At 41.1% G+C, this 12,145-nt stretch overlaps 1 protein-coding gene across 2 annotated transcripts in view; it reads right to left on the reverse strand.

Moving 5' to 3' along the window:
- Window positions 1-3,828: 3,828 nt before the first annotated feature.
- Window positions 3,829-12,145, reverse strand: part of Acbd5 (acyl-CoA binding domain containing 5) — a 35,512-nt gene continuing 27,195 nt past the window's right edge. For both annotated transcript variants that reach the window (XM_033759362.1, XM_010614701.2), the window contains 3 exons: window positions 10,124-10,165; window positions 9,643-9,752; window positions 3,829-4,922 (listed from right to left, as the gene is read on the reverse strand). In XM_033759362.1, coding sequence (XP_033615253.1) covers window positions 4,910-4,922; window positions 9,643-9,752; window positions 10,124-10,165 — 165 coding nt within the window. In that variant the 3' untranslated portion in view covers window positions 3,829-4,909. The remainder of the gene's footprint in view (window positions 4,923-9,642; window positions 9,753-10,123; window positions 10,166-12,145) is intronic.

The raw sequence follows: 12,145 nt of genomic DNA on the forward strand, positions 1-12,145 counted from the left end.
TGAAGAACTCCCTGTGCCAGTCAGGGCTGGTGGCAGCTGCTGGAAACCTAACCAGCTGCTTTCAGAAAGGAAACTTAGACCCCACTTAAACGAGAGTTAAACAGATCCAGGGACGGACCTTCCTCAGTACCTCTGACTCTAAGTTGTCTACTACATTTCTAGGTACTAACCTTATTAAAGCTACTCGAAAGAAAAAGAGAACAAGCTACTCAAGATAGCAAGAAAGAGGGCCCCCAGAACCTCTAGGACAGTATAACCTTAGCAGGCTACTAAAGGAACTGCTTGTCCAGGCACGGTAGGCCTGTGATCCCAGCACTCAGCGGGCTGAGGCAGGAGGACTGCTGTGAGTTCGAGGCCAGCCTGGGCAACATTGTGAGGTTAAGATCAGGCTGAAGTACACAGCCAGACTGCCTCAAAAAAAAGAAAAAATCCAAAAACAATGAAATCCTACAATACTTCTATCCACTGAGAACGCCCAACTGCTGACAAGAAGCAAGGGGATCTCCTGTTCATTGCCAGTGGGAATGCAAAATGGTACAGGTGCTTTGGAAGACAATTTGGCAGTTTCTTAGAAAACTAAACAATCTTGGTATGTAAGTCAACAATTGTATTCCTTAGTATTTACCCAGATGAGCTGGAAACATGCCCACACATGAATGGGCACACAGATACTTACCACAGCTTCATTAATACCAGAACTGGGAGGCAATCAAGATGACTTCAAGAGGTGAATGGATTCACTGACACATCCTTACAATAACAATTTACTTAGAACTAAGAAGAAATGGAAGCCAGGTGTGCCCAGCACTCAGGAGGCTGAAGCCGGAGGACTGACGTGCGTTCGAGGTCAGCCTGAACTACCTAGTGAGACCCTGATCCAACCCCCCGCCAAAAAAGCAAAGTGGGCTATTAAGACAAAACATACGAAAGAAGCTTACATGCGTATTACTGAGTGAAAGCTGCCGGTGTGAAAAGGCTCCATAGTGTGTGATTCCGAATTCTGTACATGACACTCTAGAATCAGTGAGACAGTAAAAAATTCATGGCTGGCAAGTGCTTAGCAGAGGATAAACAGGTTTTTCATAAGAGATGTTTAAGGCAGTGAAACTGCTCTGAAATAGTAAATGGTAGATGTGTCATTTTAAATTTGTCAAAACCTATTGAATGGAATTGTCCACGTGGGCTCCTCGGCGGCTGACAGTTGGAGAGCTTGTGTAAGCTGGAGGTGGGGGACGATGAGAACTCAATTTAGCAGTGAACCTAGACCAGCCCTAAAATACACCGAGTAATACACTACAAAGAGATGGTGCGAGGCACAGAGTTTGCCATCTCCTGACTCCGGAAGATAAACCAGAGAATGCCTGACGGCCTGACAGTCCTGGGCCCATCCAGGGGTCAGCACTGTGGTCAGGAGAACGGGACAGAGTGGCCACGTGTGGGTGCCTTGCTCACAACCATGGCCTGAGTGGGGAGGAACGGACATAGCTGAGAATGCAGCCACCTACGGAGGAGGCGCTCTCCAAAGGAAAGGGGAAGGAACGGAGCCAAGGGTGCTGAAAGGTGTGAGGCAGAAACAAAAAGTAACGGTGACTACTCTGACCCGATTTGACGTACAGAAATAGCTATTTTACACACTAGATTCAAAGAAGTGGGAAGTTCTTTTTAATTTTATTAGTATTGTGTGTGTGTGTGTGTGTGTGTGTGTGTGTGTGTGTGTGTGTGTTGCTGGCAGCCAAACCCAGAGCCACACATGTAGCCAAGTGGTTGGCCATTGAACACTCCTAGCCTGTTTTGTAAATAAGCAAAGAACGTTTACCCTTTACCAGCTTATAAAATGTGGTACGCTATTAGAGAGCTTAACAGAAAGTCAGGAAAAAGCAAATAAAGAAAATTTTAGAAGGCTCCAGAGCACTAAAGGCCAAAAGACATGGCTTTTCCTACCAGAGATGGAGAAAATATTACAAAACTGTACATAGCTGGGCATGGTGCGAATACCTATAATCCCAGCTCTCAGGAAGCTGAGGCAGGAGAATCACTGCCAGTTCAAGGCCAGCCTGGGCTACACAGCGAGTTCAAAGCTACCCTGGAATGTACAGCAAGATCTTGTCTCAAAAAACAAACAAAAAATATATATATTGAAAGGGTTTTATTCTTTATGGATGGATGGTACTGGGAATTGAACCCAGGGCCTTTGCCCTGAGCTATATGCCTGACCTTTTTTATGTTTTTATTTTGAGGCAGGGTCTCACTCGGTCACTAAACTGCCCAGGCTGGGCTTGCACTTGTGGTCCTCCTGCATCAGCTTCCCAGAGTTGTGGGACTGTGTGCAACCACATCCAGCCTTTCAGATATTTTTACAGACAAAGACGAGACCACTTCTAGCCAATGAGACGTGAGAGTCTCCTAAGTAAGACTCAAGAAAGCTGAAGGCTCCTGACCTGATCAGACAGAAAAGCACCACCGGGAATTGCCTTCTGCCATCCACTCTCCACCTTCCCATGCCACAGGCGTGAGCACACAGCTGTACACTCAGTGTGCTAAACCAAAAGGCAAGAGGGCTGAACGCTTAGGGACTTCGGGCACATGAAAAATTCTAGACCTTGTATTGTATGGCGGAGGCTCTGTGCTTGGATTTCTGTGACATGAAGAACACTGATGTCTCGCGAGACAGGCAGCTGATGTCACTTTGACCAGTATGTGTAGAATCTGTAAGCTACACATATATTAAAAACAGAATACTCACCGAGCTCCCCTAAGACCTACAGTATGTATCCAAGATAAATGTTCATGGGGTCACAGAGCAGCTGTGGGAACCTGTAAGAATTAAAACTAAGATTTTGGCTGAATAACTCATATTCTCAACCAGATAACTGTTTCTGGTTTTTATCAAATTATATGTAACAACATGGCTTCACTGAGTGAGGATCAGTTTATATGAATTTGTCCTTGTACATTATCGAAAAACTTAAGGGACAAGTAATAAAGCTCGTACCATTTCTCAGTAACCTTTTATTGTTAACTTAGTTTTACAATAAAGAAACAAAAGAATTTGATTAAAAAAATACCATAGCTGTCAATTCAAAATGAGGTTCTTGTTAAAGCAGAACACTATACCCTATAATTACATCTTCAATTGTATTTACAAGAATTATGTGCAAAGTGCTATAAAATAAGACTTTGGAATAAGATAAAAACGGTTGTTCCTAGGAATTGGCTACCTTTACTGCTTGTAATTAATTACAACTCTTTACATCCTTAATTAGCATCTTATATATAGTAACGAACCACCATTCTGATACCCAATTGATTATCTAATTTTTGAAAACAATCCCTATGCACAGGTCTAAATTTCATTCCTACATATAATTTAGTTACTTGCTTAATTTCTTTTCCTAAATAGGTAGAGAGGACAGGTTTTTATTAAAACAAAGTATTACTAGACCTTCAGACACACATTTTTAATCGAGATGACAAAAAATAAAAAGTTTCATGAAAGAAAATAAAAAGTTTAGGAAAAACAAATTTTACTCTCACATTTTTTTTCTCAGTCAAAGTACCACCCTTTATACTAGACATGGATTAGTTCTGGCCCTCTTATTAAACAGACTCCAAACAAATGAAGCTAAACCCAATGTCATAACACCCAGAATGCTTAAAAGTTGTGTGCTACAAAGCTTTTGAATAAAAGAAATCTTTAAAGCACAAGGCATAGCTAAGGGAACAAGGAGCTCTGGGAGGTGCACAGGAAGAGTGACTAAGTGTGGTCTTCAAGGGTCTAAGTAACAGTCCTTTTGGTCGAGGTGAGAGGTGGAATCCAGGGGCTTCAACTGCCATCAGCTGGACATGCGTTATTCATATGGAAGCTCGTGGCCCGTTAGCTGACAAGTCCTTCTAATAGCCCTGTAAGTGGTACGGCCACGTGTTACACCCCAGAGGAAAGTGAGGCACTGAGAGGTTAAGAGTCCAGTCTGTACTTCACCAGTTGCAGAAAAGTGATTTTCATGTTTCCTTTTTTTAACCCTTGTAAAAACAGTATAAATAAGTTATCATTTATATTTCAAAGCACCCTATGAAGCAGACACTACATATCCTCAGTTAAAGCAAAATGATTACGAAGGAATATCTGTAGGACTGAATTAAAATTTTACTAGTCACCTACAGCCTCAGAATACACTGTGAAACCTACGTCAAGCCTATATTTCATCGCTGCCGTCAGCAGGTTGTCTATTCTGTGAATCCGTGCAGATGGTTGTAATTTGGGGTAGCGGGTACTGGGGATCGAACTCCTCGGGTCCTTGAGCTTGCAAGGCAGGCGGCGGAACCACTGAGCTACATCCCCGGCTGGGCTGTCACTGTTAATAACGAGCCTGACTGACGTGGATGCCTGAGAAAGATCATACGCAGCCACCCTGAATGCAGCGAAGACTTCCACAGCTTCCTACTGCTTGAGCTGCCATTCAGTGACTGGCACCAAGCGACACAACCTCATCTGAAGTTCACTCTTGGTTTACATTCTTTCACATACTTAACTTACGCTAAAACATCCACGGCCAAATCTGGTCTCATTATCACAACTGTACCTTCGAAGAGCAGTTTACAATTCTCTACGTGAGATAATCAGGTAAACATGTTACCAAACGATAATTAATGTCCTTCAAGTTCAAGGGTAAGGAAAATCTACATATCCTACTCAAAATCTAGTGGAGGTTGATTATTCAAGTATCAGCAATATTAGTCCTTAAAATGTTATCATTTGTGTAGTGCAGAAAATGTTTGTATATATGTACACAAACCAAACTACTGACAACAGAAAAGAAATGTAATTAAGATTTTCTCGTGAACGCCACAATCCATCTCACTCTGAGGTCATCCAGGCCCAGCAGTCTTCTCAAATAAAACATCACTTGCTTCAGTTCAGTTTTCTTTAAAAAAAAAAAGTAAAACTCAATTTTGTGTGAGTATAAATGCAACCTGAACATGAAAGACATCCATACCAGAGAATTCTCTGGATGATAACATGTCATGTAAATTTGTCCCCATGAAATTACTTTAGCTGTCCGACAGGAAAGACCTATGTGCAGGTGCTGAAATTATCAAACAGTATTTATTTATTTTGGTGTCAGGGACTAAACCCAGAATCTTATAGCCAGCCCTACCAGTAAGGGTACACTTCCAGGCCTCAAGCAGTAGGGTTTTTTTTATTACTTTGTTTTTTTGGTCATTTTTTAATACCAGGGATTGAACCCATGGCCTCAATACTGAGCTATATCCTCGACCCCCTTTTTTTTTCTTTTTTTCTTTTTTTTTTTTGAGACAGGGTCTCACAATGTAGTTGAGTCTGCCTGAAACTCACTGTGTGGCCCAGGCTGGTCTCACAGGGATCCTCCTGCCTCAGCCTCCCTGAGTGCTGGGATTACAAGCGTGCGCCACCACGCCCGGCTCCTCAACCCTTTTTTATTCTTTACTTTGAGACAGAATCTTACTAAGTTCCTGGAAGAGGCTCAAACTTGTGACCCTCCTGTCCCGAGCTTCCCAGCGTACTGGGATCACAGATGTGTACCATCACACCTATTTTCAGTTTTTAATACATTAAATTTACATTCCTCCTCTCTTCTAGATTGTCATCCTTTTCTTACTGGCTACTATACAATTAAGATTTGGAGGAATTAATGTACAATTTTATCAAAATGAGAAAACTGTGTAATAAAAAAGCTTAATAATCCAGATTATTCATTTAATCAACATATATCAGGTAGCTGCTATTTTCTAGACACTGAACCAGGCACAAGGGATACAAAGTTAAATGAGCCAGGCTCTTACCCCTCAAAAGAGGTCAGTTTAATGACAGGGAAGTGGAACTGTATAACCGAAAAGTTGGGTATATACAACACAATGGTTTCGACGTCAGCAGACTGAGCCACCAGAAGAGGGTGAGCATGTTAGCATGAAACACAGCAATCACATAGGATCTGACTTCTGTGAAAGGTTCCACTGCTGTAAAATCTCCAAACCCTCCCCAGCACACCAGATGCTAGAAGGCCTGAAACTCTTCCAGATTCACTCTTCTGTGCAAAATATTCTTATGCAATCCCCTTGGCAGGAGTGATATTTGAAGTAAACTGATTATTTTCTGTGCACTGCAGAACCCTCTTAGCTACACCTGCATGGCCTGAGTGACGTTTTAAATACTCAGATCAATGTTCACCTAACAGGACACTCCTACAGCAGGAGGAACACCAGCCCCTGGAAGAACGGATGTGGCTAACAGACCGCAGCAGATGGGAGTGCTTCTACAAAGTGCCTGAGTGAGTTCTCGCAAAAATTATAGCTGCAGAACACGGAGCAGTTTGCAAAGTTTATCAAAACCCACGTGATGTAGCTCAGTATACAAGGTTCTTTGCAAATTTTATTACAATCTTTTATTGGAATTAAATATAAATCATTATCTTCAGAACTAGCATGTTTTCTTCAGGCTTTAAATGAGATCTTTCTCTTGCTGTTTGTGTGTGTGTTTAGTTAACTTACAAAATGGAGAGTACAGTGTAATCTGGGAAAGTGACAGAAAAGGGAACAGGAAATCATCCTACCATTCCTGTCAGCCAGAACTCTATGCTGGCTGTATGCTGAAATTCCTTCCCTTCCTCAGGATCCTTGGCTGATTTTGTCTGCCTTCAAGGCAAAAGAACATTCTTCCACTCCCAACCAGTTTTTGTTGTTGTTGTTGTTGTTGTATTTTGGTACTGGGGAACGAACTCAGGACCTTGCACTTGTGAAGCAGGTGGTGGCATGACTGAGCTACATCCCTGGCCCAACCAGTTTTATTTATTATCCCTGGATTGAAGACAGTGTCCCCAATAAAGTTACATCACAGTAAATTTATGAATCTGGGCAGGCTCAGAAAGAAAAGGGTTTAGAAACATGGTTTCCTTCAAACAAGGCACGTGGCACACACCTGTAATCCCAGCATTCTGGGAGGCTAAGGCAGGAAGATCACAAGTTCTAGCCCAGCCTGAACAACTTTGGAACTTAGCCAGACCTTGTCTCAAAAAACAAAATAAAAATTACACACTAATTTAAATAGGTGCTGGGGGTGTAGTTGAGGGCCAAGGCCTGGGTTCAATGCTCAGCACCGAGAGGGAGAAAGGGACAGAGGGCAGGAGAGACAGTGAGCTGCATCTTGGATTTAACACAGCTGCTTTCAGTATTTACCTCACTGTTTCATTATGATTTTTGTTTGTGGTGCTGAGGATCACGCCCAGCATGCTGGCCGAGTACTGCCACTGAGGTGTATCCCCGGAGCCTATCTTGGAACAGGAAGTCTGCGGAGGACACTGTCTCACATACAGAAAGGATTTCCAATCCTACTGGCAGGGCAGGACAGGTAAAAAATCTTTAAATTCACTCTTCTATGCTAGTAAAACAAATTAGCAAATCCCAATCAGATTTCCTCTTCATTCCTTTCCACTGATTTCCTTTCTCTTAATCCTAAACTGCTCTATAGAGTTCATTTCCTTAACTTTCCTATTAAAGATTGCTGCCAGATTAAAATGCACCCTCAAGACTAAAACTTAGTCCCTTACTGAATATGGCTCTACCTCCAAGTCCAGTTAATCTACTACATCCATAATCAAACTATAAAACACTATTCCTCATTAAAACAGCTGCACAGTATTACATAAATTGCCATTTATAGCAAGCAAACCCTTAACATGCAGTGAAAGCTTAACAGACTTAAAAACAAAGTAGGAAATTTAAAAGGTCATCCATTCAGAGACAGGTAGAACTTCAAGGGACACTTAGAAATGGTCATCAACTTTGTACTCGCAAGGAACATTAAACATACTTTTAGAAACATGCTCGTTTCCTGTGGCCTAAAGGGCAGAGACCCATTCACTCATCATCCCGCCGAGACAGGGCCTTGCTGGACACTCCACCCTGCCCTGCAACCCGCTGGCTCGCACTCAGCCCCGCCTCAATGCTCAGTCACAGGCACACACCGCCCCCCAGCTGGTCCGTGCTTCCACCCTCAGCATAAAGTAAGTCGTTAACCTAATGTAGGGATTTCTGATGTACATCGAATTTCTCCACCCTCTAACTCCTAGCTTTCCACAAAGGAAAACAAGAGTTTTGAGGGCTTGTGGTAAAGTTCCTGCCTAGTACATGTGGGGGCCTAGTTTCAATCCCTAGCACCAAAAAGAAAATAAGTTTTGAAACATCCCGCAAAAATCTGTAAGCTCCACTTCTAGTGTACCTGTGCTGCTACTGAAGTCCAGCATTGATACATATTAAGCAATGGTTTGCTGCTTTTTTCTATTACTAGGGAAATTAGAATTTTAAAATGGTGAATAGCACTACACCCATTACAGGAAAAATTTTAAATATATGGAAAAAAATGGAAAAGATTTATATTATGGTCTATGTCTTAACTAAGATGATACATATACAAATCAATTAAAACAGGATTAATAGGGCCGGGGATTTAGCTCAGTGGTTCCACTACCAGCCTCACAAGCACAAGGTCCCAAATTCAATCCCGGGTACCAAAACAAAAACAAAAACAGGATTAATATTACTAGGAAAGTAACTTATGCTTCTGAATTTCTACTAATTTTTTTCAACTTAGCAGAAGTAGCCCGAGAAAATGTAATTAGGTAATTTCACTGTTTTTTTGTTTGTTTGTTTTCAGAACTCAGGACCTTGCACTTACCAGGCAGGTGCGGTGCCACTGAGCTATATCCGCAGCAATATAAACTTTTAACATAAACAGTAAACATTCATAATGATTCACCTAGATCATGTGTGCTTCTCTAACTACTGTAAAATGTAATGCAGCATTTACAATGCTGCTTATCCCTTTTATGTGAAAGAAAAACAGAAAGCTTTTCCTCAAATTTTTCTTTGGTAAAGGTAAAATGTACCTATAAAGTATCTAAACGGTAGATTTTTAAATGTGTTTACTGCACATCATTATCAAGTGCCCTGCTGCTTTTCCCAAGCTGCTGTTACTTAATGGGAACTGGTGGTGAAACACTGAACATCATCAATGAGGCCACCACGGGAAGAATGGCTGTCCATCTGCGTATGCGTGGAAGGTAATTCAGTTTCAGACGCGTCTAAAAAAGAACTTTTCTTTAGGTTTGAAGATTTTCTTGAACACAAAGGCTTTGGCCTCATGTTATCAATGAAAAACTCAGGACACTTTCAGAGATTCCGGTCAATTATTCTCATACCTTAAAAACTGGAACCCTGGCTCTCAAATTAGAGTAATCCCTAATCTAGAGAGTCAACACAGGCTGAAATTTTTCTGAAATGTCAGTGTGCACATTTAAAGGAATTAAAGAGAGAGCATTCATTATGTGCTTATGTCTCCACTGTCCTTTATATCAGCAAAGAGCCCAAATTACCTTTCAGAGTATGAGATTTTTAATGTCAATAAATTTAAGAAACATACAGTCATATTCTTCTATAAATCAAAGATGTACAACTGCTTAGATATAACTTTCAAGGTTGTTTTAGTCTCAGGATCAGTATGACAACATATCTAGAAAATGGACCTATGCCCTTACTTGCTGTTGAAAGTTTTGCTTGCCATGGGTTAATAGAGTATATAAACCATTTCAAATTTTAAAGCTATAGTATTACCTTCTCCTTCTTTGATAATATAAATGCACCAACCACTGGGCAATAAAAGGCCATACAATAGCAAAAGTTAATGCACCAGGAGACATCTCAAAGGGCCACCAAGACGGTCTCTGAGAAAATAAGATAAATTTATCACAATTATTAAATATTGCATTATGAACTTAAAAATTAATAATTTTAAAATATGAAAGCAGTGGGCCAGGTATTTAGCTCACTGGTGCTGCTGCCTGCCTCAAGCACCAGGTCCCAAGTTCGATCCCAGTACCCCAAAAAAAACCAGTAACAGATCTGTTAAAGAAAATATGCTACACATCAGAGCATAATTCAAGAAGCAGATTTGCAGAAGTACTTTAAACTTAAACATAAAGCAAGTACTTGATAAAATGTAGAACACCTTTGAAATGCTCTAAGGGTCTAATAATCTAAATGTATTTTAACTTATTTTAAAACCTAGCACTTAAGATTGAGAAAACTTTCTTACCTGCGAGGACTGATTACTAGACTGCAATGTTGATAATTCTGCCTGTAAATACAAATGAAAGTAATTTAGCCTTAACAACATGAACATATATAGTGATTTTTCTATTTTCTATCTGTAAAAAAGGTGAAACTCTTAGCTTATTCTCTATTTTCCTGCTAGCTGTGTCTTGATTTTGTTCAAAGGACAAGGTCTCTGAAACTGTGAGCTAAATAATTACCTTAGGTACTTTACATTTTAAAGTTCAAATTATACAAAAATATCAATATTAAATCTCAAATCCGTTTAAGCTCTGGCTGCTTGTATGGTCTTATTATATTACCTACTTAATTCTACTTAACTCCTTCAGTTTCCATATAAACCGTCAATGTACAAACACATTTGAAAACTGCAGCCTTGATATTTAATTAAAGACTAAACAATGTCCAGAGATCGGTTTTGGCAATTCATGACAAGTCACTGCAGATCATTAACGCAGTGCATGGTGTGCACGCCTGTAACACCAGCACTCAGTGGGCGGGGGCACAAAAACTGCTGAGTTCAAGCTCAGCCTGGACTACACAGTGAGACTTTGTCTCAAAAAATAGAAAAGAAAAGTTGTATAAATTAAGCAGAAAAAATTAGGACATTCAGATTCCAGTTTGGCTGATTCCAAAGATGAAATTCCTTAAGAGATGGGACATGTTAGAGAAAGGAAGGGGTGCCAGGGATTTAACCCAGTGTTTCCAGCGCCTGCATTGCAAGTACAAGGTCCTGAGTTCGATCCCCGGCACCAAAAAAAAGAAAGAAAAGGAAGGCTGGCAAGCAATTCGCAATTGAGTGGCCGAGGAAGGCTCAGAAGTGTGAGTTGGGAAACAGCTTTCCGTACAGAAGTAAAATCAAGCTCAAAGGCCCAGCCTGGGACGGAGCCTACTGGCGCTTTCTGCACGGCCAGAAGGTGAGCTGGTGACAGTGAGAACAGCAGGGAATCTGGGGAGGCAGCTTTCATATTTCGTCTTTATGGGTAATATGCTTTCTAGAAGCTCCAGCAACTAAAGCTTACAGCAGACACTAAATTACATGCCTCTGTGTGTCGCATTAGTCCTTACAGACCACTGAGGTGTTAAAACAGAAACTTACAAGAAAGTTCTTCTATACTCAAGCTGAATGCTTCAAGTGCTAAAAGAATGTAGGCAATGATCCCTAAGTGGTTAGTTGTAATCCTGCTTTGTGGGCACGATAGCACTTCTCTAGAACAAACGCAGTGCAGGGCAGACTTACAAACTGGGATGTTCTGGTGTCTGAGGACCATCCGATGTCACACCAGTCGGTGTGGTTTGGAATGGAACTCAAGGTGGTCACACCCCAATGTGACAAATGTAACTACCTATTCTGCATGAAAGCAATGCCTAAGGAATGCTAGGGATGAGTGAGAACTACTGGACAGAACTATACTTGATCTGGAATCGTAAGGGAAGATTCCTAAGAAGCAAGCACCTCTGCCCGCACAGTTTTTAAAGTTTATTTTTCAAATATTTAAAATGCTTGTACAATACTGGGGACTGAACCCAGACTGTTCTCGATGAGCTACTTGCATCTGCAGCTTGGTGTTTGGGGCTGGGCAGGCCTATTTGGTTTGGTTTTCTTAGCAGCAAACATTTCCTGGTACATTTTAGGTGTGCACAGTATCCCTCACTGTACAGAACTTGCTCCCACACATGATACAGACCCCTCTTTTTCCATTCTCCCCTGCCCTAAGCCCCCTCCCCTGTGCACAAAAGCTTTCTTCCATTTTTTCCTTCTATTTTCATTTTTCTTGTCCCTTCCTTCCTTTTTCCCCGCCTCCTCCCTGGTTCCCTTTCCCATTTGAACATTTTCTTCCCATTTCCCAACATCTGTTATACATTTCAGTCTTTATTTCCACTCACACCAGAGAAACAATGTGATATTTAAACGTGTGCAATTTATTTCACTTTAGACTATAGTCTCAAGGTCCATCCATTTAGCTATAAATGTCTGAAGCTCATCCCTCTTTATGGCAGAGTA

The sequence above is a fragment of the Fukomys damarensis genome, unplaced genomic scaffold (genome assembly GCF_012274545.1).
Source record: "Fukomys damarensis isolate Sample0158 unplaced genomic scaffold, DMR_v1.0_HiC HiC_scaffold_37, whole genome shotgun sequence".
In the NCBI taxonomy this organism is placed as follows: Eukaryota; Metazoa; Chordata; class Mammalia; order Rodentia; family Bathyergidae; genus Fukomys; species Fukomys damarensis.